Source organism: Mytilus galloprovincialis, chromosome 13 (assembly GCF_965363235.1).
Source record: "Mytilus galloprovincialis chromosome 13, xbMytGall1.hap1.1, whole genome shotgun sequence".
Taxonomy (NCBI): domain Eukaryota; kingdom Metazoa; phylum Mollusca; class Bivalvia; order Mytilida; family Mytilidae; genus Mytilus; species Mytilus galloprovincialis.
Genome location: NC_134850.1, coordinates 63820933 through 63847220, shown reverse-complemented (window position 1 = coordinate 63847220; position 26288 = coordinate 63820933). Strand labels below are relative to the sequence as shown.

The following is a 26288-nucleotide window of genomic DNA, read 5'->3' as shown; positions in this document are numbered from 1 at the left end:
TACAAAAGGCAGAACAACGTTTTGCCAAAAATAATCATTTCAGCTTTGAAATATTTTTCTTCAGGTAGTTTGTGTGTTTTTTAAAAGTCTTCTGTAAGGTTTTATAAATAAGCTAGTGAATGTGCATGACATTAATTAAAACTGTCTACGCATCCGTTCTTGCTCCTTTATTAAAGTCATTTTTTTCATACTTCATGTATTAGGTTTGGCAGTGCAATACTTTACTTAATTGGGTCTAAAACAACATATCGCGGTTTGAAGTGTGTTCATGGTTTTTGCGTAATTATCGAATACAGTAACACATATATCTCTTTGACATAATATGTCGACCGTTTGCGCTGTTACATTGTTATCAGTAGAATTGATTAATAAGTTGATAGAAAAGAGAGCCTTTAGTATATGATATTAATGCTATCTATGATCACCAATAATGAAGTAACGATAAGGAATCAAAGAAAGATAACCATGTCAAGTTTATTAATATTTACTTAGTCAAGACGAACTACGGAGAAAACACAGCAAGAACATGAATCTTTTGTTTATTGGTTAACAAATTTACAACAAATAAAGGCAACGTTACTATTCCGCTGTAAAATAAACAACAAACAGTAGAAAACAATGAAAAGATATATAGCTTATTATATATCATATCAAAAGCGAAATATGTCGTACATCAATACAGAACATAAGTATGTTATTGTGCTATTATTACGGATACATCAAAGCAACCCCGAAAAACGACGCTTGTCTATCTCTTGACATCAATCTGATTTGAGATACCTTTACGAAAATTTGATCACCCACATTGAGCCTAAAAACTCCAGCAGTGTAACTTGTGTAATCACCAAAGAATTTACTTTTTGCCCAACATTCTGTGCGAACACTTTTTAGGAGCAGCTCTTGGCCATCGTTTGGATAAATATGGTTGAACCGATAAACATAATGGTAGAAAGTGTGTGATTTGTTTGATAGTGCTTGACCTTTATAAAGATCACTGAAAAATATCTGGCTGTATACAAAATAAAGACCCGATGTGTTGATGAAAATTCGGCTGTCGTCGACAAGAATGTCATTTGTGTGAGATGTAGGTCCCTGCGAAACCCAGTTACCAACTGTAAATGGAGATTTATCTGTAAATAAATAAAACATTAAATTTATTAATGGCCAAAGTCCATTTAATGTCAAATAAGTTGTGGTGTGACATACTTCATCTGAAGAGAATGACATTTACAAACTCAATTACAATTCATACAGTCATGTTCTAAACATGAGACTCATAAATTGAAAAAAATTGAATTCTGTTGTATGCATAACTAGAACACACTGGCGACATCGCGGGTCCGTGGTATCGAGATATTTGTCTTAATTTAAGCACATATGTATTATTTTTAGCCTGCATTTTTAGTTTTCGTATTGTCATCTGATACGGTCATGTTAATTGCGAGGTGCACAGCTTCCCTGCTTACAACTCTTCAAAGTCTATTTCCTGAAAGACTTCACGTCTTGAATTTTACTCAAAATTCTGTATTTTTGTGATTTTACTTTTTTGAATTCGTACTGGTTTAATTTTCTGACAACAAAAACTCGCTATCAAATAATTTGTTTTTAACTAATTAAGCGGCTTGCTAATTATTTAAGAATTGAATGCTTCTTTTTGTAACTTCATTGGGGTGTAAAAGCGTTGACCGAAGTACATTTTGTATGAAGCGCTTTTACAACCCTATGAAGTTACAACAAGAAGCATTCAATACTTATAATTACATTAATTAGATATGATCATGAAAACACGAATTTTATAATTTTTTTTATTTAACTCACCTGTGCACTTTATTGTGGGACCACGTGTTATCATGAATGAAACGTTTTATTGAATGATGCAAATGCTTAAGGAATAACACGTAATGTGCAGTTAGCCTATCAGATTTAAGTATCATAATGACACATACATCTAATGTAATTATTGTACTATAGTGTAACATAGATATAAAACATCTTCTGAAAAAAAATTAAATTCACCTAATCGAGGAGGGATTTAGAGTAATAGGTAACAACAACCGGAAATTACATATGATATATAATATTGATATCGGTATAGCATTTCACCTGGAACTCATTACTTATTGGTGATATTATTCATTGGGAAAACATAAGAGCCTGGAATGATTAAATTGTTTTACAAAACAATTGTCCTTTATTAGTTGCAATGTATATGATCTATAATTTTCTGTGTTTGGTAACAAGTTTTTATTAGTGGAGGAGGAAGCCGGAGTGCCAGGAGAAAACCACCGACCTTCGATATGAAAACTGACCATCCTAGTCAATTTACGTTGGAGTCGAGTGCACCGGCAAAAGCGGGGTTTACTCAAAACCTCAGTGTTGACTTGACTGGCTAGTGATGGCAGTAGTAATCAATTAGACCACTCGGTCACCAAGGCCGTTTAATAATTATATGTAAAGTTGCATTCTTTTATTCGTCGTTTTACGTCATACCGGCTCATTGTTCCTCGATATATTTGTAGTATAGATACCTACACATCAATGTTTTGTTAATCTTTTTGATTTTTTTTTTTACTAATATAACGGGGTGAGTATTGTCAGTTTGATATAATCCAGTTTTGTAAACAAAAAATGCATGTTTTAATGAAACGCTTTTTGTTGACAAAAATGTATAAGATTAAATAGGCAAAATTAACCCTAAGCAGGTTTTCAACAAATGTTGGATGTCTTTTGAATGTACATCATCTGGTGTATTCATACATATAATAACCCCTATGATAGTTCCCCTTGATGAGTATGACAGAAACGCGATTCGATTTTTTTTTATTTATAATTTTAATTTATAATGTAAAGTTATTAAATAGAATAAAATTGAGAATGGAAATGGGGAATGTGTCAAAGAGACAACAACCCGACCAAATAAAAAACAACAGCAGAAGGTCACCAACAGGTCTTCAATGTAGCGAGAAATTCCCGCACCCGGAGGCGTCCTTCAGCTGGCCCCTAAACACATATATACTAGTTCAGTGATAATGAACGCCATACTAATTTCCAAATTGTACACAAGAAACTAATATAAAAATAATACAAGACTAACAAAGGCCAGAGGCTCCTGACTTGGGACAGGCGCAAAAATGCGGCGGGGTTAAACATGTTTGTGAGATCTCGACCCTCCCCCTATACCTCTAACCAATGTAGAAAAATAAACGCATAACAATACGCACATTAAAATTCAGTTCAAGAGAAGTCCGAGTCTGATGTCAGAAGATGTAACCAAAGAAAATAAACAAAATGACAATAATACATAAATAACAACAGACTACTAGATGTTAACTGACATGCCAGCTCCAGACTTCAATTAAACTGACTGAAAGATTATGATTTCATCATATGAACATCAGGCACAATCCTTCCCGTTAGGGGTTTAGTAACATACCATCATAACATATTTGAGAAGAACATAACCCGTGTCATGCCAACAACTGTTTTTAGAATAAATGTCTTTAGTTCCGACGTAGAAACATAGCTACAAGATTGAAATTCCACGTTTATGCTTTATTGACATGTCTTTAAATGACAAACAATTACGACCACCTGTAATTGGTTGTACGCCGGCAATCAGATGAACAGAAGGCCTCTTTGATCTTTTAATGTTACGTGCATCACTTGAACTGTTCACTGGGGTAAGCTGATGACATTAACTGCATTCACGGTCATCCCAAGATGTCGGACGAAAAATTAGGTCAGTATTTGTATTGTCTGTTAAGGTGTTTCTACATCATTTTCTTCACAAAGCATACATTGGTACGATGTTAATTTATAAAAGATTCACACGGAAGTCACAAATCTCTACCGAGGAACGTGTATAGAACGGGAAATTGGATTTGAAAAATTCGCTAAGATGACCGTAAATCATCTTTAAAATATTTTCAAGATGACCGTAACATATAATAAGGATGACCGTGATTGGTGAAATGATGACCGTAATTTCGAAAGGATGACCGTAACTTTCATAGTATAACCGTCATTTCTAAGAAATATCCGTATTTGTATTACTCTTTTTGTATCAAATAATTAATCGTGTTGGTGTAAGACGTATTTATAAGACAACATTATCATAAAGGTATATATATACTGTGGATTCATTTATTTTCGTGGGTACCAATTTTCGTGGATTAGGGAAAACTTGCAAGATCGTGGATATTTAATTTCGAGGTTTTGCTGAAGTCTGTATACAAGCCTATAGAAAATTTGTTATTCGTTGAACATTTAATTTCGTGGTTCAACAGTACCCACGAAAGCCACGAAAAATGGTATCCAACGAATAATAATGAATCCACAGTAGACAAAAATAAGACGTGCTTCAAATACATGGTTCGTCATATGTAGCATCCAACTACAAGCCAAAAGATTTTTTTTATTTCTGAGATTCCTATTAACTTTATATAATAAATACAGCTTTTTAAAAATGCCAAAAAGACAATGGATGTACAGTCAAATGGCCCTTTTATATTATATCGTTTCAACTATCACTGCAAATGGGTTTTTTTAATTTCAGATACGTACATGTGTTATCCATTTCCCACTTGCAAGTTCACCTCATCTAATGTAGACAAATCAAGATTTTATTCTGCTCCTCTGGAACCATACACTGGGATGGGCTCAATTACTGTTAAAGGTTCATCTGAGGGATTTGAAAAATATGGCCGTTTTTACACACACATATCTATTAAGAGAACAGACAAACTGATGCATCTAGGAACGTATTAAGGATTATGTACCCTTGCAGTGGCGGATCCAGAGGGGGCGTAGAGGGCGTACCCTTTGCTTGGACTTTTTTTTTTTTTTTTTTTTTTTAAATGATTAATCAGACTACTAGACTTCGTGACCATTGCCATTTCCCGTGAATCTAATCTTTATGCGACAATTCTTTACTTATAAAGATATTTTTCGCTGGTATTTAATGATTGTGTCAAAAGTAAAATCACAAAAATCCTGAACTCCGAGGAAAATGCAAAACGGAAAGTCCATTATCAAATGGCAAAATCAAATTATAAAACACAGCATGCGATTGGACAACATCTGTCATATTCCTGACTTGGTACCAGCAATGTAGAAAATGGCGAATTGAACCTGTTTTCTTAGCGCTTAGCCTATAACTTGTATGACAGTCGCAGCAAAACATGTGATTCGCTATGGTGGTGTTGACCAGTTCCTCGAAAAAACGCCGCCCAGTCGATTTGAAATTCAAATTTAACAGAAACACATTGCATAGGCTTAGCATAACAATCACGACACCTTTAAAGCGATACAGGATTGAGCAAGACCGTATTGACTTCTATTTCACAATTCCACCAAACAGAAAGGTTTACTCTGTTACACTCTCATGAAAAAGTGCCACAGCAATAAAACTTACCTAAATTATGTTTAACCGCAAACGCCCCAGCTTATTTCAAAATAACGTAGCTGTGTAATAATCTCCAGTAAGTATACGCTCGAGATAGATTTAAAGTGCGAACCATTTGTTTGAGGAGGCAGTCTGAGACATTTGAATCGAATTTTTGCCTTAAACAAAAATTCTGGTCGTATCTGGATTAAAAAAAAAAATCTTGTCCACTTTTTTGCTATTAGAAACGAAAATTTCCAACAGAATAATATAGCATTAAATGAACATGATGAATAAAAAACGGGCGTATTTTTGGGGACCGAGCGTTTGAATGTCTGTTTCGCCGAACTGATATATTTAATACTTTTCAAGACCAGACTGCAACCTGCCTACTGGATGGAGCCTTTAATGTCTCTATTTGTCGACCGTCATTCATAAATTCGCTGTCATTACAAACTCATTCGTAGCCTTTGGTTGATTTTGAATCCCTCCCTTCCCTTAAATTTGTTGGGTGAAACATATATCAACCAAACATTTTATGATAGACAGTTAAAAGGAAGATATAAAAAAGAAGATGTGGTATGATTGTCAATGAGACAACTATCCACAAAAGACCAAAATGACACAGACATTAACAACTATAGGTCACCGTACGGCCTTCAACAATGAGCAAAGCCCATACTGCATACAGAATCAAAAATGTGCAACCCTTACACTTTACAGCAACATTAAAATATACATACCCCACGCCAGGAACCGTTTAAAAAGTGCATATAACACTTTTATATTTTATGTTTTTAGCCCAAAAAACATTCGTTAAAAACTTCGCCCCCCCCCCCCTTTCCAAAATCCTGGATCCGCACCTGCCTTGTGTTGCTTCAATGCTAAACATATGGAAATTTTATAGAAATTCCACAGCCTTTATCCTTGTTCTATCATATTTGGCAATTTGATGACCGATAGATATAGGATTATTGCATGCAGTGCTAGCATTGATTTCCTTAAAACAAGTTTATTAATTTAGTTATTGGTTAGAACAAATAAAAACATGGACCAAATCAAGTACAGCTTTTTGGGTGCGCTCGACTTTAGTTACTCTGCACGAGGTATTTTGAAATTTACAGGTTGGTTAGAACTTTTTTTTAAAAATAAACACTAGCACATCATAGAAAAGCAAGTGAGTAATCTATGTTTCAAATTTTATAACAAAAATCTCTTTATTAAAGGCTGTGAATTTTCTATAAAAATCTGGGTTAATTTGCCACAAAGTACTCTTTTTCAATTAAATGCAATGCAACAGTAATAATGCTTTGCATCAAGTATATGTTTAAAATGGACTGCATCTATTATTCATTATATCTGTAGTTTTGATATAATTGATGTTTAAAAAAATTCGTACAAAAATGGCTACAGAAGGGTACATAAACGCCAAAGCATAGCAGGACCTTTAGATATGTAAAAGTTATATAAAGTCTATGTTTGAGAAAAAAAACTAACTTACCTGGTTTTTTAGTTGCATTTTTTTTAAATATGCAGAAGATAGCAAAATAAACAGACATACGAGTTTCATTTGATACGGTCCACTCAGTTACACAGTTAAAATCACCTATTGTTTGCAGTGTCTATTGTCTCTAAAATCAAAACTACTTAAAAAGAACCAACCAAGCCCCTATTGCGACAAACTCAACAAAAACAATGCATACAAATATGGATATTTCTTTCAATTGACGGTCATCCTTTTAAATTTAGTCATTCTTTATAAATTACGGTCATCCTTAACAATTTACGGTCACCTTTTAACCAATTACGGTCAGCCTTGTTATGAATCGCTAATCCTGTAACGATCATCTCGATTACGATTTACGGTCATCTAGCGAAGTTTTCAAATCCAAATTCCCGTTTTATACACGTTCCTCGGTAGATATTTGCGACTTCCGTGTGAATCTTTTATAAATTTACATCGTATCAAGGTATGCTTTGTAAAGAAAATGATGTAGAAACACCTTAATAGACAATAAAAATACTGACCTATTTTTTCAGCTGACATCTTGGGATGACCGTGAATGCAGTTACGGTCATCAGCTTTACCCCAGTGACTGTTGCATTTACATACAGATTCAGAAAGAAAAATATCTACAAAGAAAAGGAAAAAAAACATAGAAATAAAAAGAGCGGATGTTAAGACATAACTATGTTCTGAGACCTAATATTTACAAAGAAAAACAAGTTTTCAATTATTCAATTAAAAGCTGACATCAGATTAAATAAGATATAGGACAAAAACATTACCTTGAGTATTTTTCAATCGTTCTCGTCTTTCAAGCATCTACAATTAGAAAAACATACAGCGTTGTTATTTTCCTTAAAAATGAAATGATATGTTTTATAATTGTCCCATTGGTATTGATACAATCTTGTGAAATATCTTAATACACTCAGTCTGACAGACTTTCAAACTTAACACTAGATACTTCATTTTTAATTTTCATTACTAAATATGCCACGTTTGTAGCATAATTGAATGTAACATAAATGTTTATAAACATAAATTTCATTCATTACGTCATTGTCTTAAAATGGTTTGATTTCAAAAGTTTAATTTATTACGTCATTGATAATGTTGAAATCATGATGAATGAAATGAAACATTAATGTCCCCCTTACCAATGGATGTATCACCCACGAGGGCAATACAATTGAGAATGTGTCAAAGAGACAAGTTATAAGAATCCCACTAATGAATGCCTGTAACCAAGCATAAACCAACGCGTTTTGTTGGGCATGTTTTGAGCACGGGTTTGAACCATCTAATTTTGCCGCTTTTCCGTTCATTACAGTGTTTATTTGCAATGCGGTTTAAACTGTTGGGCTTTAAATGTTTTTCCTACAGTCGCTTCTTTGGCATTTCAATTATAAGGAAACATATATCTGCCATGGCGTTCCACGACTTGATAAGAAGTTGATATTGGGACCGTTAACATGTCTCATAAATGATGTTGTCACTACATATTTATTTTGTCAGTGGTGGTCAACAGCACATCTCGATTGCCTGTATCGTTGTTTTAAGAATTGAATGCATCTTTTTGTTCATTCATTGGGGGTGTAAAAGCGTTGATCGAAGTACATTTTGTATGAAGCGCGTAAGCGCTTTATTCTCATAATGTGCGCACGGTCAACGTTTTAATAACCCTCTGAAGTTACAAACAAAAGCATTCAATACTTATAATTACATTTTTTTTCATGAAAACACGATTTTTATCAAGTTGTTATTTAATTCACCTGTGCACTTTATTGTGAGACCTCGTGTCATCATGAATGATAAATGTTATTGTGTAATGCAATTGGTTAAGGAATAACGCGAGATGTGCAGCTAGCCAATCAAAATAACGTATTATAATGAAATATACATCTAATGTAATTATTGAGAGATAACAGCTAGTCATAGTAGTTGGAATGCCCAATAACTGACAGAGCTTATTTCTCTTTTTTATTGTAATATTTAAACAAGCGTTTCAAAAGAGGGACGAGGGATACCAAAGAGAGAGTCAAACTCATAAATCTATTTAATACATCCTTCGACAACCATGCCGCTTGCTTGTTAAGACAGAAGTTCTAACCACGACACCCGCTCAAATATAAATACAAATGCATGCAATATTTTATCAGACAAATTCACTTCGTCAGGCGGAAGCATTTATTCAGATTTAATCAGAAGCTGGCTGATATGATTTTTTTTGTAGCTTATCGTACAGTTCATATGTACAGATTTGTGTGCTTTGTAACTTTAATGCCGTTTAAAATGCATTTTTGTATTGTAAAACTGTTACTCATCTCTCTTATTGCGTCAATTAGTTCAAACTGGTGCATCCGAAATACATTTCTCCTTTTTTTGTTGACCGTTTATGTTTTGGTTTTGATTATAATTACAAAGGAGACATTTTTAAAAGAATGGCTTATTCTTAAGAGGTGCCTTATGATATTGTTTATAAGGTAGTTTGAGTTTCTTTTCTGTTTTTGTTTTGCCAACATTTGCAGCTTGTAAGTGGAAGAGGTAAGATCACACATGAGCTTTCCATGTAACACTTGAATGCTGCTTTATATTGCTTCTATGTTACTGTGCTGAAGAAAACAATTCAGTATTTGCAGCTGAACCTGTAATTGCCTTGTCCGTTTGGTTTAACCCCGGATTTTACAGGTCTCTTGCTATTTTGCTATGTTTTGTTTTGATTTTTTTTTATCTAGCTGTCTCTCTGTAGGACTGCGTAAGGGCCTGACAGGAGGTGATGACAAAAACCCTGTTTTAATAGGAAAAAATGTCAATTTATATATATGAACGGGTCGTCTTATCTTCAATATCGAAAGATATTTCATCCCTTACCTGTGCTGTATCGAACATTTTTTTGTTAATTTGCGTTCTTTTTGGCTCAAGTTATATTTTGCAGTAGTCCAAACTACTAGAAGTAGTTTGCGTACCCTGCCAAATCCCCTCTGTGTTTTTGTTAGATGTATTGTTATTTGTATCCGTCTGATAGGCTAAGCCTTTTTAACTGATTTTTTATAGTTCTTATTTTGTACTGTTACACCTCTGTCACAGTTTAGGGGAGGGTTTGTGCCTTCAAACTAGTTTAACGCCTCTACATTCTATATGTGCCTGTCCAATGTCAGGAGCCTGTAATTTTGTTTGTTGCTCTTTATCATATTTGTTTTTCGTTCTTCACTTATTGTTTTGTATCGTGCTGTTAGGAAAGGATTTTCTTGTATTATTTTTATTCAAATTATTCTTGAACGCGGAATTGCGTTTGTTTATAAAAATACGCGTGGTCTTCGTTAGTAATCAATTTATTTTAGATAGGCTGACTTTTGATACTATGAGTGTCCCTTGATGGAGTTAAAAAACGACTCAATCAACTTTTATTTGAGCATAAATGATGATTATAATTGTAGTTATTCTTTTTGCAATGAGACAGAACTGTCGGTATACAATGCATAGGAAACGCGTTAACCGGACATTATAACACATCATGTATTTTTTTATTTGATTACCGCATCAGTTTTTTTCCTAAACTGATAGGTTGAATGTTTAAACCTTATATATGGTTACAAGAGCGCAATCAGTCATAACGCATTCTTGAAGAATAAACAAATTTGGAAATAAAGGTAACAGTTCCTAAGACTATAGATGTCAGCATTTATTACAGATTTTTTTTATGATTATACGGCAAATGTTGGAAAAGTTCATTTTGAATGGCTATTTATTCGGACTTTTATTCAGTTTGTGAGTTAACCGTCCCGGTTTACACATCAATAACCTCTAGAAAAAATGTGTTTAATCCTTTAATAAAAACAACTAATAAAAAATCTTCTACACATTGTAAATTAAAAAAGTAATTATGTTTCATTATTTTCAAACCAAAATAGAGAAGCATTTAAATAAAACAAGTACAAATCAGTACATCCAATCAGCAGCCTAAAGTGTTTTTGTTTTATTATTATGAGTAATATCTAAAAAAAAACAAACTTGCCGGTTGAATGCAAACACATAGTTGCGCTCTTGTGACCAAATATGATTATTACTGAACTATTTTCATCCATCTCTTTTATTGTTACATTTCAGTGTTGTTTCCTTGTTCTCCTCTTATATTTATGCGTTTCCCTCGGTTTTAGTTTGTAACCCCGATTTTGTTTTTGTCCATGGATTTATGAGTTTTGAACAGGTATACTGTTGCCTTTATTTATTGAAAACGATTCTTGCATCATTACAAAAAAATCCACATACCATATAATTTTTCTGTTACAAAATTCCACAAACCAAACAATGATGCATACAGTCAGAAAAAACAAGTGAACGATTCTTGTTTGAGGTTTCCATTGTTAGATAAAGAACTGAAATATAAATTGGTTAATACGTATAATAGTTTCAAACAAACAAATATTTGATATTCCGTTGAAAATTTCTTGATAGTTTAAATTAGAACAGTGTAAATGAACTCATTCCAAATTTGTTATAGACCAGGTAGACTTCCTGTTTTGTACTTTAACCTCGGTTTCTCATGTATCCTTAAAAATTCTAAGTATCTAAACCAATATATATAGGTAATAATCACTTGGCAGAAAACTATTATATTCAATTATACAGATTTATATCATTCTATATTAATAGTTTTACCAATACGTTCTCGTACAAATATAGATGCAGTTCGTTTCCTTTTCCATCGTAGCCATTACAACAAAGGAAGTTTTTATTAAAATTAACCACTTTTTATAAAATATCAATGTAATAATATAAACATTTTTAAATTCCAGTTACAGGAAAAATATTCCTATTGACAAATCAGCTTCTTTCATAAGGTTTTTTTTTTGGTCGACGAAACGAAAGGCAGGCTCAACAATCGAATGCGCCACATTCAGACAATAACATCAATGCAGGTTCTATTGGTTATCAACAGTGTAATAAGTCTGATCGAATTCCAACCAAAGACGAAGACCATGATCTCATCTGCCCCCAACTGTACTAAATATCTTAATTGAACATAAAAAATATAATATGCCACGGATTCGATTTTCATCCCGAAATTGACAATAAGATTTATTGAGAACTAAACCTTACGAAAAAAGAAATGATTTCAACTTTCATATTTTGAAATTTCCATTTCTATATAATAGTATTTCAGCCACAGCTACATATAAAGTATTCAGATATTATTTGATATGCAATTTCAAAGCTTGTGTTTCCATCAGAATTTCCAAAAAAAGAGGGTTGATATTCACAAGGAAATGATAGTCAAGAGGTGCAATCATTGTTATATTTTTCTTCCACTTGTGTTATTATATTGTCCCTTTGACTCGTGGTATTATTTTGACCCTTCGGCTTATGGTATTATATATAATTGGTTTTTGGGACATGCATATATTTGCTTCTTTTGCAATAAATCATTTCACTGAGATATATGATGGTCTGTGTTAATGACGGCTGAATTAGCTGAGCGTTTTTTTATGTATCCAATATTAATGGAAAGAAAAACAAAATATTAATCGAAATATTTTCCAGAGTTTGTGCTTCCCATCATAATGTCCATGACAATGTAATTTATAACAATCACATGTCACAAAGCGAAATGTTTCAATTGATTGCAGCTGGTACTTATACTTTGTTAAACGTCTCCAGTGTTTTAGCAGATAGTTAACGAAACAGACGTATGTCAAAGAACGTCTATTTTTTCTAAAAAATTGTTCATCGAAAGATACCAAAACCTTGTTGATAAATATTCCGTATCAACCTAACAAATAAAGCACTATGGTCTTGAAGTATAGATTCTAGATACTGACGTTGTCTATCATCTTAATAGAGTCTTATATTATTATTTCATTTGTCTTTGTATATAATTAAATTTACTGTTTAATCTCATTTTTAATATCCAGTTGACGTGGCTCGGTACATATACATCCTGTCATTGTGTTAGTGTGCTGTTACGAGTTTTGTAATTCTTGTCCTTCGATTTTGGTGAGGTGCTTTGTCAATATGCACTTTTTTTCTTTGTTGACATATTTTTGGTTTATATAGTTTTTAAGATTAAAACACAATGTTGACTGATGTATTCTTATTTTTGACATTTTTACCTATTATGTCTTTTTGTTTTGTTCACACATCGTGGTCAATAGAATAGAATTGTATGCGGCTGTCAAACACGTGAGCGGTTAAGCTAGCTATAAGACGAGAATTGATCCAGCATTTTTTTAAACATAGGAAAATGCCTATACCAAGCCAGGATTATGACAGTTGTCATCCATTCGGTTGATGTGTTTTAGCTTTAAATTTTGATTTTGCCATTTGCTGAGTGACTCTCAGTTTATAAATATACCTTAAGCTCGGTATTTTTGTTATTTTACTTCTTTCATAACAAGTGCGGGGTTGATAACTTGGCGATATCTTCTTATTACTGTTTAAATTAGATAACGAGAGTTGATATCAAGCAATATCCAATTCTTTTTTCTTTTTGGGTAAACATTAAATTGTCGTTGTTATAAATAGTCGGTAAATCATTGATCTGGTCTTTCGCACATATTAGTATGGTGTTATATGTATACTGTTCCGTTGTCAAAGAAAGGCAACAGTAGTATCTTTTGTTCGAAATTCATAAATCGAATGAGAGAAAAAAAATCCGGGATACAAACCAAAACTGAGAGAAACACAACAAATACAAGAGGAGAACCACAAAAGAAACACAACACTAAAATTTAACACACACAGAAACAAACTTTACCATACGAGATTACGAAACTTTTACGTTTTAGAATGAAATGAATTAGAAACAAATAGGCATTTCTGGTGAAAAGTGTGAGTGTTTTATATATGTTGAATGAAATCATACATTTGCCATGAAAGAAATGTAGATCGTTTTGACTTTCACAAATCATCAATGACCAAACGAATAGCCAACGGAATTTACAATATCGTTTCATGGTGCAGAATAAACCAGTCAAATTATCGAATGTTTCGTATTACACTCCGTGTAATGTAATTCGATAAAAGCTAAAAAGATAAAAAGAAGAGAGGCGAAATATACCAAAATGGACGCTCAAACTCATAAGTCAAAACAAACTGACAACAGCATGTCTTAAAAAAAAACCAGTTAAAACACACAACTTAGAAAACGTAAGACAGAGTAACACGAATGTTGTTTCATGAAAATAGAAAGTTCATAATTTGGAAGGTGAAATCATTTCTTTTTTTGAAAAGTTTGTTCTCAACCTATCAATTGCAAAATAAACTGCCACACAAATAAGAGAAAATTAAATTATCTTTTGAATCTCAAGCAAAAAAACAGGCAGGTTTATAATTATACGTTTTATCGCGTGTCGTTATATAAGTTTAAAAATACATATACTTAATTTATTTTAAAGATTGATAATATCTTCAATACAAATGTTATTGCACTTCCTTGTGCAGAGGTTAATATTCTATCACAAAGATATCCCTATTGAAATTAGATATGATCAGAAATATCATTAAATAACATTAAGGTGGTATGGGAGTCTAAAATCAAATGATAGAATTTGTTCATACTTTGCCAAAACGTAGTATCTATTGATATATGTTGAAAAATATAATAAAAATGATAAGTCAACGCGCATATTTTCGAGCTACAGGACATGACAAAATGACAAATTTTGTATGGATTGTACAGGAAAAAACACCATTTTGTGATTAGAAACTAAACAAAATGATAGTATTGTTAAATACTTAAGGAAAAGATAGTTTTCAGACAATGCTTTGAGAATATCAAAAGAAAAGATAGGGTCACCGTACGTTTTTTCCGGCTACAATACAAAATAGGAAAATTCCATGTAGAATCCTTCAGAAAATGTTCTGTTTAAGAGTTACCTCCCCTTAAAAGAGGGACGAAAGATACCAAAGGGACAGTCAAACTCGTAAATCTAAAACAAACTAACAACGCCATGGCTAAAAATGAAAAAGACAAACAGAAAAACAATAGTATACATGACACAACATAGAAAACTAAAGAATTAACAACACGAACCCCACCAAAAACTAGGGTGATCTCAGGTGCTCCGGAAGGGTAAAATGCCTATTTAAAAAAAAACAAAAAAACAACAAAATAATCAAGATTTGCAAAAATATTAATAATTATAAGTTATATTCTTATAAATTGGTTCTTTTAAATGAAAATTCACATTAAATATCTGCATTCCTGCGTCAAATTCTGCTAACTTGATAGAAAATCTGGACCTTTGGTTCTCTGTTTTTTACAATCCAAGATGGAGGAAGACACCCATACCACCTTAAATGTTTCGAATACTCAAGGATTTTCTTATCCCAGGAATAGATTACCTTAGTCATATTTTGCACAACATTTTGGAATTGTGGGTCCTCAATGCTCTCCAACTTTGTACTTGTTTGGCTTTAAAACTATTTTGATCTGAGCGTCACTGATGAGTCTTATGGAGACGAAACGCACGTCTGGCGTATACAATCATAATCCTGTTACCTTTGATAACTATATATAAGTAAGCAATAAATATGGTTGTTACATTTGATAGATGATTTTTGTGCTTCTTTGTCATACAAGTGAAAGGTTTAGCGCTATAACACCAGGTTAAATCCACCAATTTCTACATTTGAAAATGTCTGTACCAAGTACGGAATATGACAGTTGTCCATTCGTTTGATGTGTTTTATCATTTGATTTTGCCATTTGCTTAGGGGCTTTCCGTTTTGAAGTTTCCTCGGAGTTCAGTATTTTTGTGATTTTACTTTTCTCTTTAAAGGTGAGCATAGTCCATACCACAAAGTCAGCTAATTTATGTACAAAATAATAAACGAAAAACGCATGACGCAAAGACAACCACTAAATCACAGCCTCCTCATACAAGTTTACATAATACCAAGATAAACGATTTTTTTAGGTTTTATTTTTAGGGGTTAAAATAATGCACACATATTCTTTTATTTTTATTCACTTCTATGAAATCTAATAATAATTCCAAATATTTTGTCAATTATTAGTTTCATCATAAAGATGTAGACTGTATGACACAAAGTGACAAATCTTACATAATATATTATAATTATCAAAATATATATAGTAAAAAACGAATAACAAAAAAATTATAACAAATTATTAAAAATCAACAGTTACAACTATTTTGGCACAATAGAAAAAATAAAGCACGTTTTTTTTCGATATTCAATTCCTGTCAGTACCTATACTCACCAGTGATGTATGATCGAACAATGCCTTTTTATCGATAATTACAATAATGCAACAGTTATAGACCTATAGAGCTTACAGATAAGTTCCTTGCTAGAAAATAACATGCAGGAACTACATTAACACCAATTTTATGTTAAAATGTTGGACAGGAATTTAATTTGTCCTTACTTTTTGTCATCTAAGACTTATTGTAAGTTGAAGTATTTTGTGAACTTTAAAATCCGATAATATAAACTACGTGTGGTTTTATACCTCTAGTTAAATATATTTTTAATATGATTTATTTAATAAGAGCATATTATCAAGGATGGAATTACAGCTTTGCAATGCCAAAAAATGATGCTTTAGGATCTCTTGAAATTAAATCAAGTTTTGATGCCTTTACATATAGGTTATCACCAGCGCTCAGTTTAAACACACCACTAGTATAACTAGTGTAATCCCCGTACACTCTGTTTTCTGCCCAGCACTGTGTCCGGACACTCTTCAGCAACAACTCGTTTCCATCGTTCGGATAAAAGACGTTCCATCGATAGACGTAGTGGTACAAGGCTTGTGAAGTGGTTGATGTTGTTTGCCCTTTGTAAAGGTTACTGAAGAATATCTGACTATATACAAAATATAAACCGGAAGTGTTTACAATTATACGACTGTTTTCCACATGAACCCCACTTGAATATGCTGTTGATCCAGATTCATCCCAGTTTTGTATTATATATGGGGGTGCTCCTGAAAGAAAAACAAGTAATTTAGATAAAAAAAATAATTTTTCAAGATTTTAAGAGATTTCAGTATCATCAGAATAAAGTTATCTTTGAATCTATATCATAAATACCAACCATTTGGCATTGGTTGTACTCCTGCCAAAAGATGAGCAGCTATTCTACCATTATCTTGTCCATGGTTACTACCCGTGTCACCGGTACAGTTGTTCTTACTATTGGTTTCTGAGTCTATGATATCTAAAAACATAAATATTAAAACTTGCACTTTAATAAATCAATGATTTGAAAAGATTTAAAATGCACTATAAAACAACTAGAGGCTCTAAAGAGCCTGTGTCGCTCACCTTGGTCTTTCTGAATATTAAACAAAGGAAGAGGATGGATTCATGACAAAATTGTGTTTTGGTGATGGTGATTTGTTTGTACATCTTACTTTACCGAACATTCTTGCTGCTTAAAATTATCTCTATCTATAATGAACTTGGCCAAGTAGTTTCAGTGGAAAATTTTAGTAAAAATTTACAAATTTTATGAAAATTGTTAAAAATTGACTATAAAGGACAATAACTCCTTAGGGGGTCGATTGACCATTTCAGTCATGTTGACTTATTTGTAAATCTTACTTTACTGAACATTATTGCTGTTTACAGTTTATCTCTATCTATAATAATATTCAAGATAATAACAAAAAACAGCAAAATTTACGTAAAACTAACAATTCAGGGTCAGCAACCCAACATTGGGATGTCTGATTCATTCGAAAATTTCAGAGCAGATAAATCGTGACCTGATAAACAATTTAACCCCAAATTTGCTCTAAATGCTTTGTTTTTTATGTTTTAAGCCAAAAACTGCATTTTACCCCCTATGTTCTATTTTAAGCCATGGCGGCCATCTTGAATGAATGGCCGGGTCACGGGACACATTTTTCAATCTACATACCCCAAAGATGATTGTGGCCAAGTTTGGTTTATTTTGGCCCAGTAGTTTCAGAGAAGAAGATTTTTGTAAACGATTACTAAGATTTACGAGAAATGGTTAAAAATTTACTATAAAGGGCAATAACTCATAAAGGGGTCAACAGACCATTTCGGTCATGTTGCTTATTTGTAAGTCTTACTTTGCTGAACATTATTGCTGTTTACAGTTTATCTCTATCTATAATAATATTCAAGATAATAACCAAAAACAGCAAAATTTCCTTAAAATTACTAATTTAGGGGCAGCAACCCAACTACGGGTTGTCCGATTCATCTGAAAATTTCAGGGAAGGTTGATCTTGACCTGATAAACAATTTTACTCCCGTACCAGATTTGCTCTAAATGCTTTGGTTTTTGAGTTATAAGCCAAAAACTGCATTTTACCCCTATGTTCTATTTTTAGCCATGGCTGCCATCTTGGATGGTTGGCCGGGTCATCGGACACATTTTTTAAACTAGATACCCCAATGATGATTGTGGCCAAGTTTGGTTTAATTTGGTCAAGTAGTTTCAGAGGAGAAGATTTTTGTAAAAGTTAACGACGCCGGACGACAGACGACGGAAGACGGACGCCAATTTATGGGAAAACCTCACTTGGCCCTTTGGGCCAGGTGAGCTAAAAAGGGAGGAAACATGTCTAGTTATACTAGATACTTCGGTGGTATGTGTTTCCCTTTAGCAGTCTTGAAATAAAGAAGATAATGAGTATTTTGTTCTATATGACATCAGCAGGTATATCGCATATCGTTGAGGTATAAACGGCACAGTAGCGGAGACTGTAGGAATCGTTATTGAAACAGACTAGAATGAACAAAGATCTGAGAACACACGTTAATTATTAAAAGCAATCAACTAGTATATATTTGACAACTAGTATATATTTATTTATGGGCCAGCTGAAGGACCCCTCCGGGTGCGAGAATTTCTCGCTACATTGAAGACCTGTTCCTGACCTTCTGCTGTTGTTTTTTTTTATGGTCGGGTTGTTGTCTTTTTGACACATTCCCCATTTCCATTCTCAATTTGAACCATTCGGGAAAAAACTTGATAAGTATTAAAAGAAACTAATGTATAGCAAACCTAAATATCTGTATACTAATCATTGAGTAGTTACCTTGAGTGTGGTGTAGTTTTTCTCTTCTTTTAAATAACTGCAAAAGACGAAAAGTAAAATATAAAAAGACATTTATATATAATGTTATACCTATAAGGTATACTTGATGTATGTGCCGTTATCAAGGATTTATATAGTATGAAATTCAAAACAGTGTAGCTGTGGCCATTGGTTGACACATTAAAATCATTCATTGACTGGGACAATTTAGGTGAACGTTTGTATGTAACGACCAATGCTCACTATGTACTTTTTAAAAACACTTAAACTATGGGGTCACCAAAGGTTCTCAACACCTAAATAAAGTAATTCGAAAAATTAATCAGAAATAACACGATATTGTGATTTATATCAATTATATAAATCAAAACACAAAGGTTATTCCTGATTAATTTTTCGAATTATTTTATAATTAAAGGCGTTAAGAAACCTTTGTTGACCCCACAGTTTAAATGTCTATCGTAGGTACGTCATGAACAGTGGTTGTTACAGACAAACGTTCACGTAAATTGTTCCAGTCAATGGATGATTTTGATGGGTCAATCAATGGCCACAGCTACACTGTTTTGAATTTCATACTAATTAGATCTTACTATATAAATCTATGGTCATTATCCTGTATTCCTGTTAAGTAAGGCAACAACAGTTTCCCCATGTTTTCATTCTCATAAATCGACTTAAAAAAATCTAATGTATCAAATAAAAAATGCATAATTCGAATTAAAAGAAAGAGTATAGCAAGTTTCATATGGATCTTCATGTGAGTGAAATTTTTTGAAATTTTAACTTTTTATTAACAGCTCTCAATAAAATATATCAATGTATAGTTACCAAATCCATTAGAATCGACGTTTGATTAGATCCTTTAGCACAACAGACTTGAATTCCATCCTCCTCTTTACTGTCTAGCAGTTTAATATTTTCATTATCATGTTCTAATGGACCAAGAATTAAATCATTGCACGGTAAACATAACGTGTTTGATTTGTCTTTTCTTTCTGTTTTCTCAGCCTCCAACTCATCCTGTAATTTAGTTAACATTACAAATTGAATGATTATCAGAGAAAACGCAATCACAACAATTGTAACATTCACGCATATAATCGCAATAATACAACGTTTGTTTTGACATTTGTCCTGTTTTGATCCCGACAGTAAACTGCTACTGCTTGTTGTACTACAATTTCTATGCATGTCACTGTTTGCACCTCTCGTACATTGTCTAATTTCATGATATTTATTACACTCTGTGTTATCCTCAATAGAGTTAGGTTGGTGTGTTATTGATACTGCATAAGCACTGCATGCATCGTCCGGCTTAGGGCGACTGAAGACTTGGTTTCCGTTGACCATTTTGTTACAAACGTCAAGTGATGCATTTTGGATCGCATTGGAGTATGATGTTGGTCTGTCTCCGATTTCATTCTGTGGAGAGAAAAATGAATAATAACGTTAACAACGTGTTTAGAAATAAAACAAAAATAATTAGTAATTGAATAACTCGTTTATTAATTGAATCCTTATTAGAAATGTACCATAAAATCTGAAACAAAGTCTGGTGAATTATTCTGTGGTCTCCCGTTCATTTTGGTAGCAAGTAATCAAGAGTATAAAACACTTAATACTATTAAAGTATACGATAGTGTCTTTTGCATGGTTAGGTTACTACATACTGTGTACTTCCTTGTTCAGTAGACCAGTACTATACCGGGGTAATTTTCAATAACATGAATATAAATGTCGATAGGTTCTTTAAAACATTTAATTATACCATTTCAAATTCAATGTTATCTAGCATTACATAAAAAGATACTTGTATTTGCATTTTATCTGAATAATAAATAACCCTTTTTAACTTTTATAAGTATTATGACAATAGTATAAGCTTTTTTAAAGTACTATCTATATCTACTTTAAATGCAACGATCACTTTTATTTGCAAAAGGAATCTGAGCGCAAAGAAATTTACTTTTGTTTATAGAACTTAAATATATATTCCGTCATTGTGAATCTGTTTTAAAACTTTTCTTTTTCATCTTATCATCTCAATGATATTACATATTTAATTTAACTGTTAAAATTGACTATGATTATTCTAATATAGACCTACGTAATACCTTCATTTACATAATTAAGACATAAACAAAACAGGCTTTTAATTTGGGCTCATAAGAATCATATCTTATTGATATATATTTGTATGTGTAAAAACTGTCTACTATTTAAACAAGGAAGTTTCAATTTAATTCCACGAAATTGGAACGTATTCTACGTAAAACCTGTTTGGCAGCAAGTCGTTCTTCCGGATAGCTAAAAACATCTTATTTAGAAATTACGAAAGAAGAAGAGCCTGCTCCACTAGTTGCAACCATCTTGTTGTTATTGGTAGGTACACTTTCGGGGGGTTTCACAATATTATTTAGAAAGATCTGTGTCTGTGTGTTACTTTTCCCTTATTGCCCCTGGTGATTAAATTCTTAAAGCAGTGCGTTTTTCTTTTAAGATGTTAACCAATATTTTTACAGTTTTTTACATCATTTTCCATGCAACATACTTGCATATATATTTGAAAAAAAATAATTTGAAACATCATTGTTATGATATTATAGTGTCCACTGTTAATAGGTGTTAATGTGTATGTTTCTATGAATTTTTAAGTCAGTTGCAGTGAATGTTTGTGATGTATGTTTACAAAGTTTTTGCTGCCGGTGTCCTATAGCCATTCTTCCCCCATGCCAAAATTTCCGGGGGGAAATACTGGATCGATCCAATATTTCCCCCCGGAAATATTGGCATGATCCCACTTTTCCCCCTCAGCGTTATAAGGGGAAAACTAGGATTAGGCCAATTTTTCCCCCGTAAGTAGCATGCTAAGCTAAATTTTCCGCCTAGTAATATAACGTCAGCGACGTCACGATAAGATTTTTTAAATGATAGTTACTTTTTTAAGCTTATAGTTACCAAAGCTTCATCGTGTGAATATACATTTTGATATGTATTTATATGTGTTTTTCTATGTTGTGATGTTATACTATTGTTTCAGAAAAAAGGGAGAAAGTTTTGTAACATTAAAACGTTTAACCCCGCTGCAAATGTTTGCACCTGTCCTAAGTCAGAAATCTTATGAACAGTAGTTGTCGTTTGTTTATGTAATTTATACGTGTTTCTCGTTTCTCGTTTTTTTTTATATAACTTAGACATTTGGTTTTCCCGTTTGAATGGTTTTACACTAGTGATTTTGGGGCCCTTTATAGCTTGTTGTTCGATGTGAACCAAGACTCCGTGTTGAAGGCCTATTATGGTTTACTTTTATAAATTGTTATTTGGATGGAGAGTTGTCTCATTGTCACTCATATCACATCTTCCTATATCTATATACATGTTATATATTTATTCACACGAAGCACATTCTGATCACATCCGTTCTCTTTCGTGGACCCTTGGTATCATTCAAATAAATACTATTACTTTAACCACTTCTGGTCAGTCAGTAGTTTTTTCCTTGCATGCGGACATATAGACAGTCATTTAAAAATGTTAAAAGACTAGGGGACACATAGAAAGACTGTTGAACAGAAAGATAGACTTGTTGACTCATAGACAGACTGATAAACCTGTAGACAGATTTGTGTAAATGTAAATGAACAACAAATTTGTATATTTATGAATAAATCTAATTCTAACACTGTTCGGTTTAATTTCCAGACTCTATATAAGCATAGTGAAATCTATGATGGGGGAAAGATTGGCATGGTGGAACAGTTACTATATGTATACGTATTGTCAACTTTCCGCAGGGGAAGAATGACAATGATCCAAAATTTCCCCGGGGGAAAGATTGGCTCATGCTAGTCTTTCCTTAGGGGGAAAAACTGGCATGGGGGAAGAATGACTATATAACACCGGATCCAAATTATTATTACATTAACCTCTGTTTTCTGTTTTCTGTGGTCTGTTTGGGTTACTCACCCCATTATATGAATAATAAGGAACTATAAAGAGCTGTGACAAAGGTGGGAGGTTTTGCTAGAAAACCAGGTTAAACCCTCTGTTCGGAAAATGCTGGTGCCAAGTCAAAAATATTAATAGCGTTTGATTTTTTCAGTATTTACAGACTTTCTCTTTTTGGATTTGCCTGGTAGTTCCGTATTTTTGCTATACGTTTGTTTTGTATTTCTATGGTACCAAACACATTTATGATGTGTTTCAAATATATTAGTATAACTTCTTTATGAATGTTTTCACAATATCATTGAAATTTGTCTCTCTAAAAGCCTATATTATAGTTTATTCCATATTGATAAAATATTAGTAGGTTTTTCTATATGAATGGGATTTTGAATAAATAAGCATATTCACCTGCGGAAAAAGGATATTCACCGCGCAAAACGTCGCGTGCTTTTACGTGTATAATTTTGGTAAAAAACGTTTGATGTACAATTGGTTTTGGTTAATATTTTCCATTACATTAATTTCTCTCGGAATATGGAATAAAACATTTACTGTCTTTTGTTTCGGTAAATATGTGGTTTTATTGACTTTTGAAAAACTGATATTCACTTCGGCCGTTGGCCTCAGTGAATATCAGTTTTTCAAAAGTCAATAAAACCACACATTTACCTCACCAAAAGACAGTAATTGTATATTATTCCATATTGATAAAATATTAGTAGGGTTTTCTATATGAATGGGATTTTGAATAAATAAGCATATTCACCTGCGGAAAAAGGATATTCACCGCGCAAAACGTCGCGTGCTTTTACGTGTATAATTTTGGTAAAAAAAACGTAAGATGTATTTGTCCTAAACGTGAATGATATTACATTTCAATTCTGATATTTTCAAACAAATCTTTAAAACTTACAAAAAGGAAGTCTATATGTTTAGAATCAACATTAATATATTTCTTTTCATTTGACATATTTTTTTATTTAATGCACTTTATTTTTTGTTTAAATCTTCGATGTTAAATATATACACTGAAAGTAATATTATCTTCTTTGCAGTGTTCTACTATCGTAAGACTTTCATAAATCTTAGTGCATACAAGAATGATTAAAGGGGACGATTTAACTGTTTTTATATTGAGAGGCAAACAAATTCAGAAGTTTGCCCTCAATAACCCTCCGCCTAGGTTTATTTGGATAAAAACGTTATCTATATTGGTCGTTTATGTGCACAGATCGAAAGTACTTTTGAATCTTTAAAAACAATTACTACATGTTACACTTACAAAGTTGGTGAAAGGTATCTAATATTGTGAATTATTATAAGTTTGATATTATATTTTGACATCTTGTTACAATGATGTACTTTTTTCGGAACACGCTCTATAATAACTAATATGTTGAATTATAAATTCCATTCGCTGCTTATAAAATGTTGATACATTTCCCCTTATTCAAGAAGGAAATACACCAACTTCAACAAGGTATCTTGGTTTTTCCTTCGACCTTTGAAATCAATATGTTTTACCCCTCCCAAAATTGAATATGTACATCAGGTAAGGTTTAGATGGTTTAAAAAAAAACTCGACCGTGTTTACAAGAGTTATAACAGACGGACAGGCAGTGCAGTAATAATGTTTCAGAAATTCTCAGAAAATTTTTAGAAAAACTTTTCAAATAGAATTGAGAATGGAATTGGGGAATGTGTCAAAGAGACAACAACCCGACCATAGAAAAAAACAACAGCTGAAGGTCACCAACAGGTCTTCAATGTAGCGAGAAATTCCCGCATCCGGAGGCGTCCTTCAGCTGGCCCCTAAACAAATATATACTAGTTCAGTGATAATGAATATTTATACATTTATTCTTATTGGCATGAGGCATAATCATAAAGTTAAAGAGAAAGCTGATCAGGATGTGGAATGATCGCAGTAATGTTTTAATCAATTCAACGTGAAATGTCGTGTAAATACATGTAATAAGAATATTGTATGATAGAGATATTATACAATTACTGTCTTTTGATGAGGTAAATGTGTGGTTTTATTGACTTTTGAAAAACTGATCTTCCCTGAGGCCGTTTTCGGCCGTTCGCCTCAGTGAAGATCAGTTTTTCAAAAGTCAATAAAACCACAAATTTACCGAAACAAAAGATAGTAAATGTTTTATTCCATATTCCATAAGAAATGAATGTAATAGAAAATATTTACCAAAAGCAATTGTAAATCAAACGTTTTTTTAACCAAAATTGTACACGAAAAAGTACGCGACGTTTTGCGCGGTGAATATCCTTTTTTTTGCATGTGAATATGCTTATTTATTCAAAATCCAATTCTTATAGAAAACCCTACTAAAAGTTTATAAATATGGAATAATTTTTTTTATATCTTCTGTAGCTATTTATAACCACCAAACCGAATTTATGTATCGTAATGATGATCAGACGTTTTTTTTGTTTTTGGGACGACCCCTCCGTTTTACCTGTAAACTGTCGTTGGCATTAGTCGGTGTCGAGAGTTGTTGAAAAGGTCTAGTAGCCCCGGAGTCAAACGCACGAGTGACCCATGACTGCAGTTGTATGACAGTTGTAATACAGTAATACGACAGTGACACGTGCATCTCATGACACGAAAACCTGAAAAACAGCCCCAAACAACTCATGATTGTCGTACAACTGTCGCACGACCGACTTGCGACAAGCCCACGACTGTTTTACAATTTATTTCTGACGTGTATAAGTACCCATCGTGGTCATGTCGTAGCTGATGTGACCACTCGGAATATTTTTTTGACATTTTACACGACAACTATTTTATAGATATTCCACGACAAAAAATCGTTCGATCCGTGGCTTAATCTTAATAACTAAAAAAAAAATCATTTGAGAAACTGTTGCTATCATCCGCCATGCAAATCACCTTCAAACTAAATGTCACAATCAGAAATTGAAATTAGGACATAATCGGTAAAATCACAGATTAGACGATTACTTTTGTATCTAAGTCTAAGACTGCGAGTAACGACACAGACACTTGTTTAGTGTCCGATCGGATTGTTTTTTTTTTTGTTTGGAGTGTTTTGATCGGTCTTTCTTTATAGTATGACAAAGTTTTTTCGAATGGATATGAAATAAAATGTAAACAATTAAGACATGAAAATACTAATACTATTCCGTTTTATATGGTTTTGTTTTCGAGAGCAGTCCGTGTTGGTACGAGTGCGTCTTTGTTTTATCGAGTGAGAGAAAAAAGCCTCTGACTTAAATGTAAAATGTCGGTGCATGGCTGATATGAGACCAGGTTAAAACAACCATTTTCTACACAAGGAAACTGTACCAAGTAAGGAATATGATAGTTGATTTCCACTCTTAAAGCTCTGATAATTGATGAGTTACCCTCGGTTTTA

At 32.8% G+C, this 26288-nt stretch overlaps 1 protein-coding gene and 1 long non-coding RNA gene across 3 annotated transcripts; both read right to left on the bottom strand.

Moving 5' to 3' along the window:
* Window positions 1–556: 556 nt before the first annotated feature.
* On the bottom strand, window positions 557–11297 carry LOC143057564 (uncharacterized). The gene is made up of 3 exons (XR_012972738.1): window positions 11160–11297; window positions 7673–7709; window positions 557–1130 (listed from the first exon to the last, which is right to left on the bottom strand). It is a non-coding gene; the product is annotated as an uncharacterized LOC143057564 (long non-coding RNA).
* A 4544-nt stretch (window positions 11298–15841) lies between these two features.
* LOC143055950 (uncharacterized) lies at window positions 15842–20741 on the bottom strand. 2 transcript variants are annotated; one of them, XM_076229008.1, is made up of 5 exons: window positions 20610–20741; window positions 19768–20361; window positions 18937–18973; window positions 16956–17078; window positions 15842–16845 (listed from the first exon to the last, which is right to left on the bottom strand). In XM_076229008.1, the coding sequence occupies exons 2-5, from the start codon at window positions 20287–20289 to the stop codon at window positions 16430–16432; spliced, it is 1098 nt and encodes a 365-aa protein (XP_076085123.1). In that variant the 5' UTR covers window positions 20290–20361; window positions 20610–20741; the 3' UTR covers window positions 15842–16429. The 2 variants fall into 2 exon arrangements, with proteins under 2 accessions (XP_076085123.1, XP_076085122.1); XM_076229007.1 differs by having other exon boundaries at window positions 20472–20610.
* Window positions 20742–26288: the final 5547 nt, after the last annotated feature.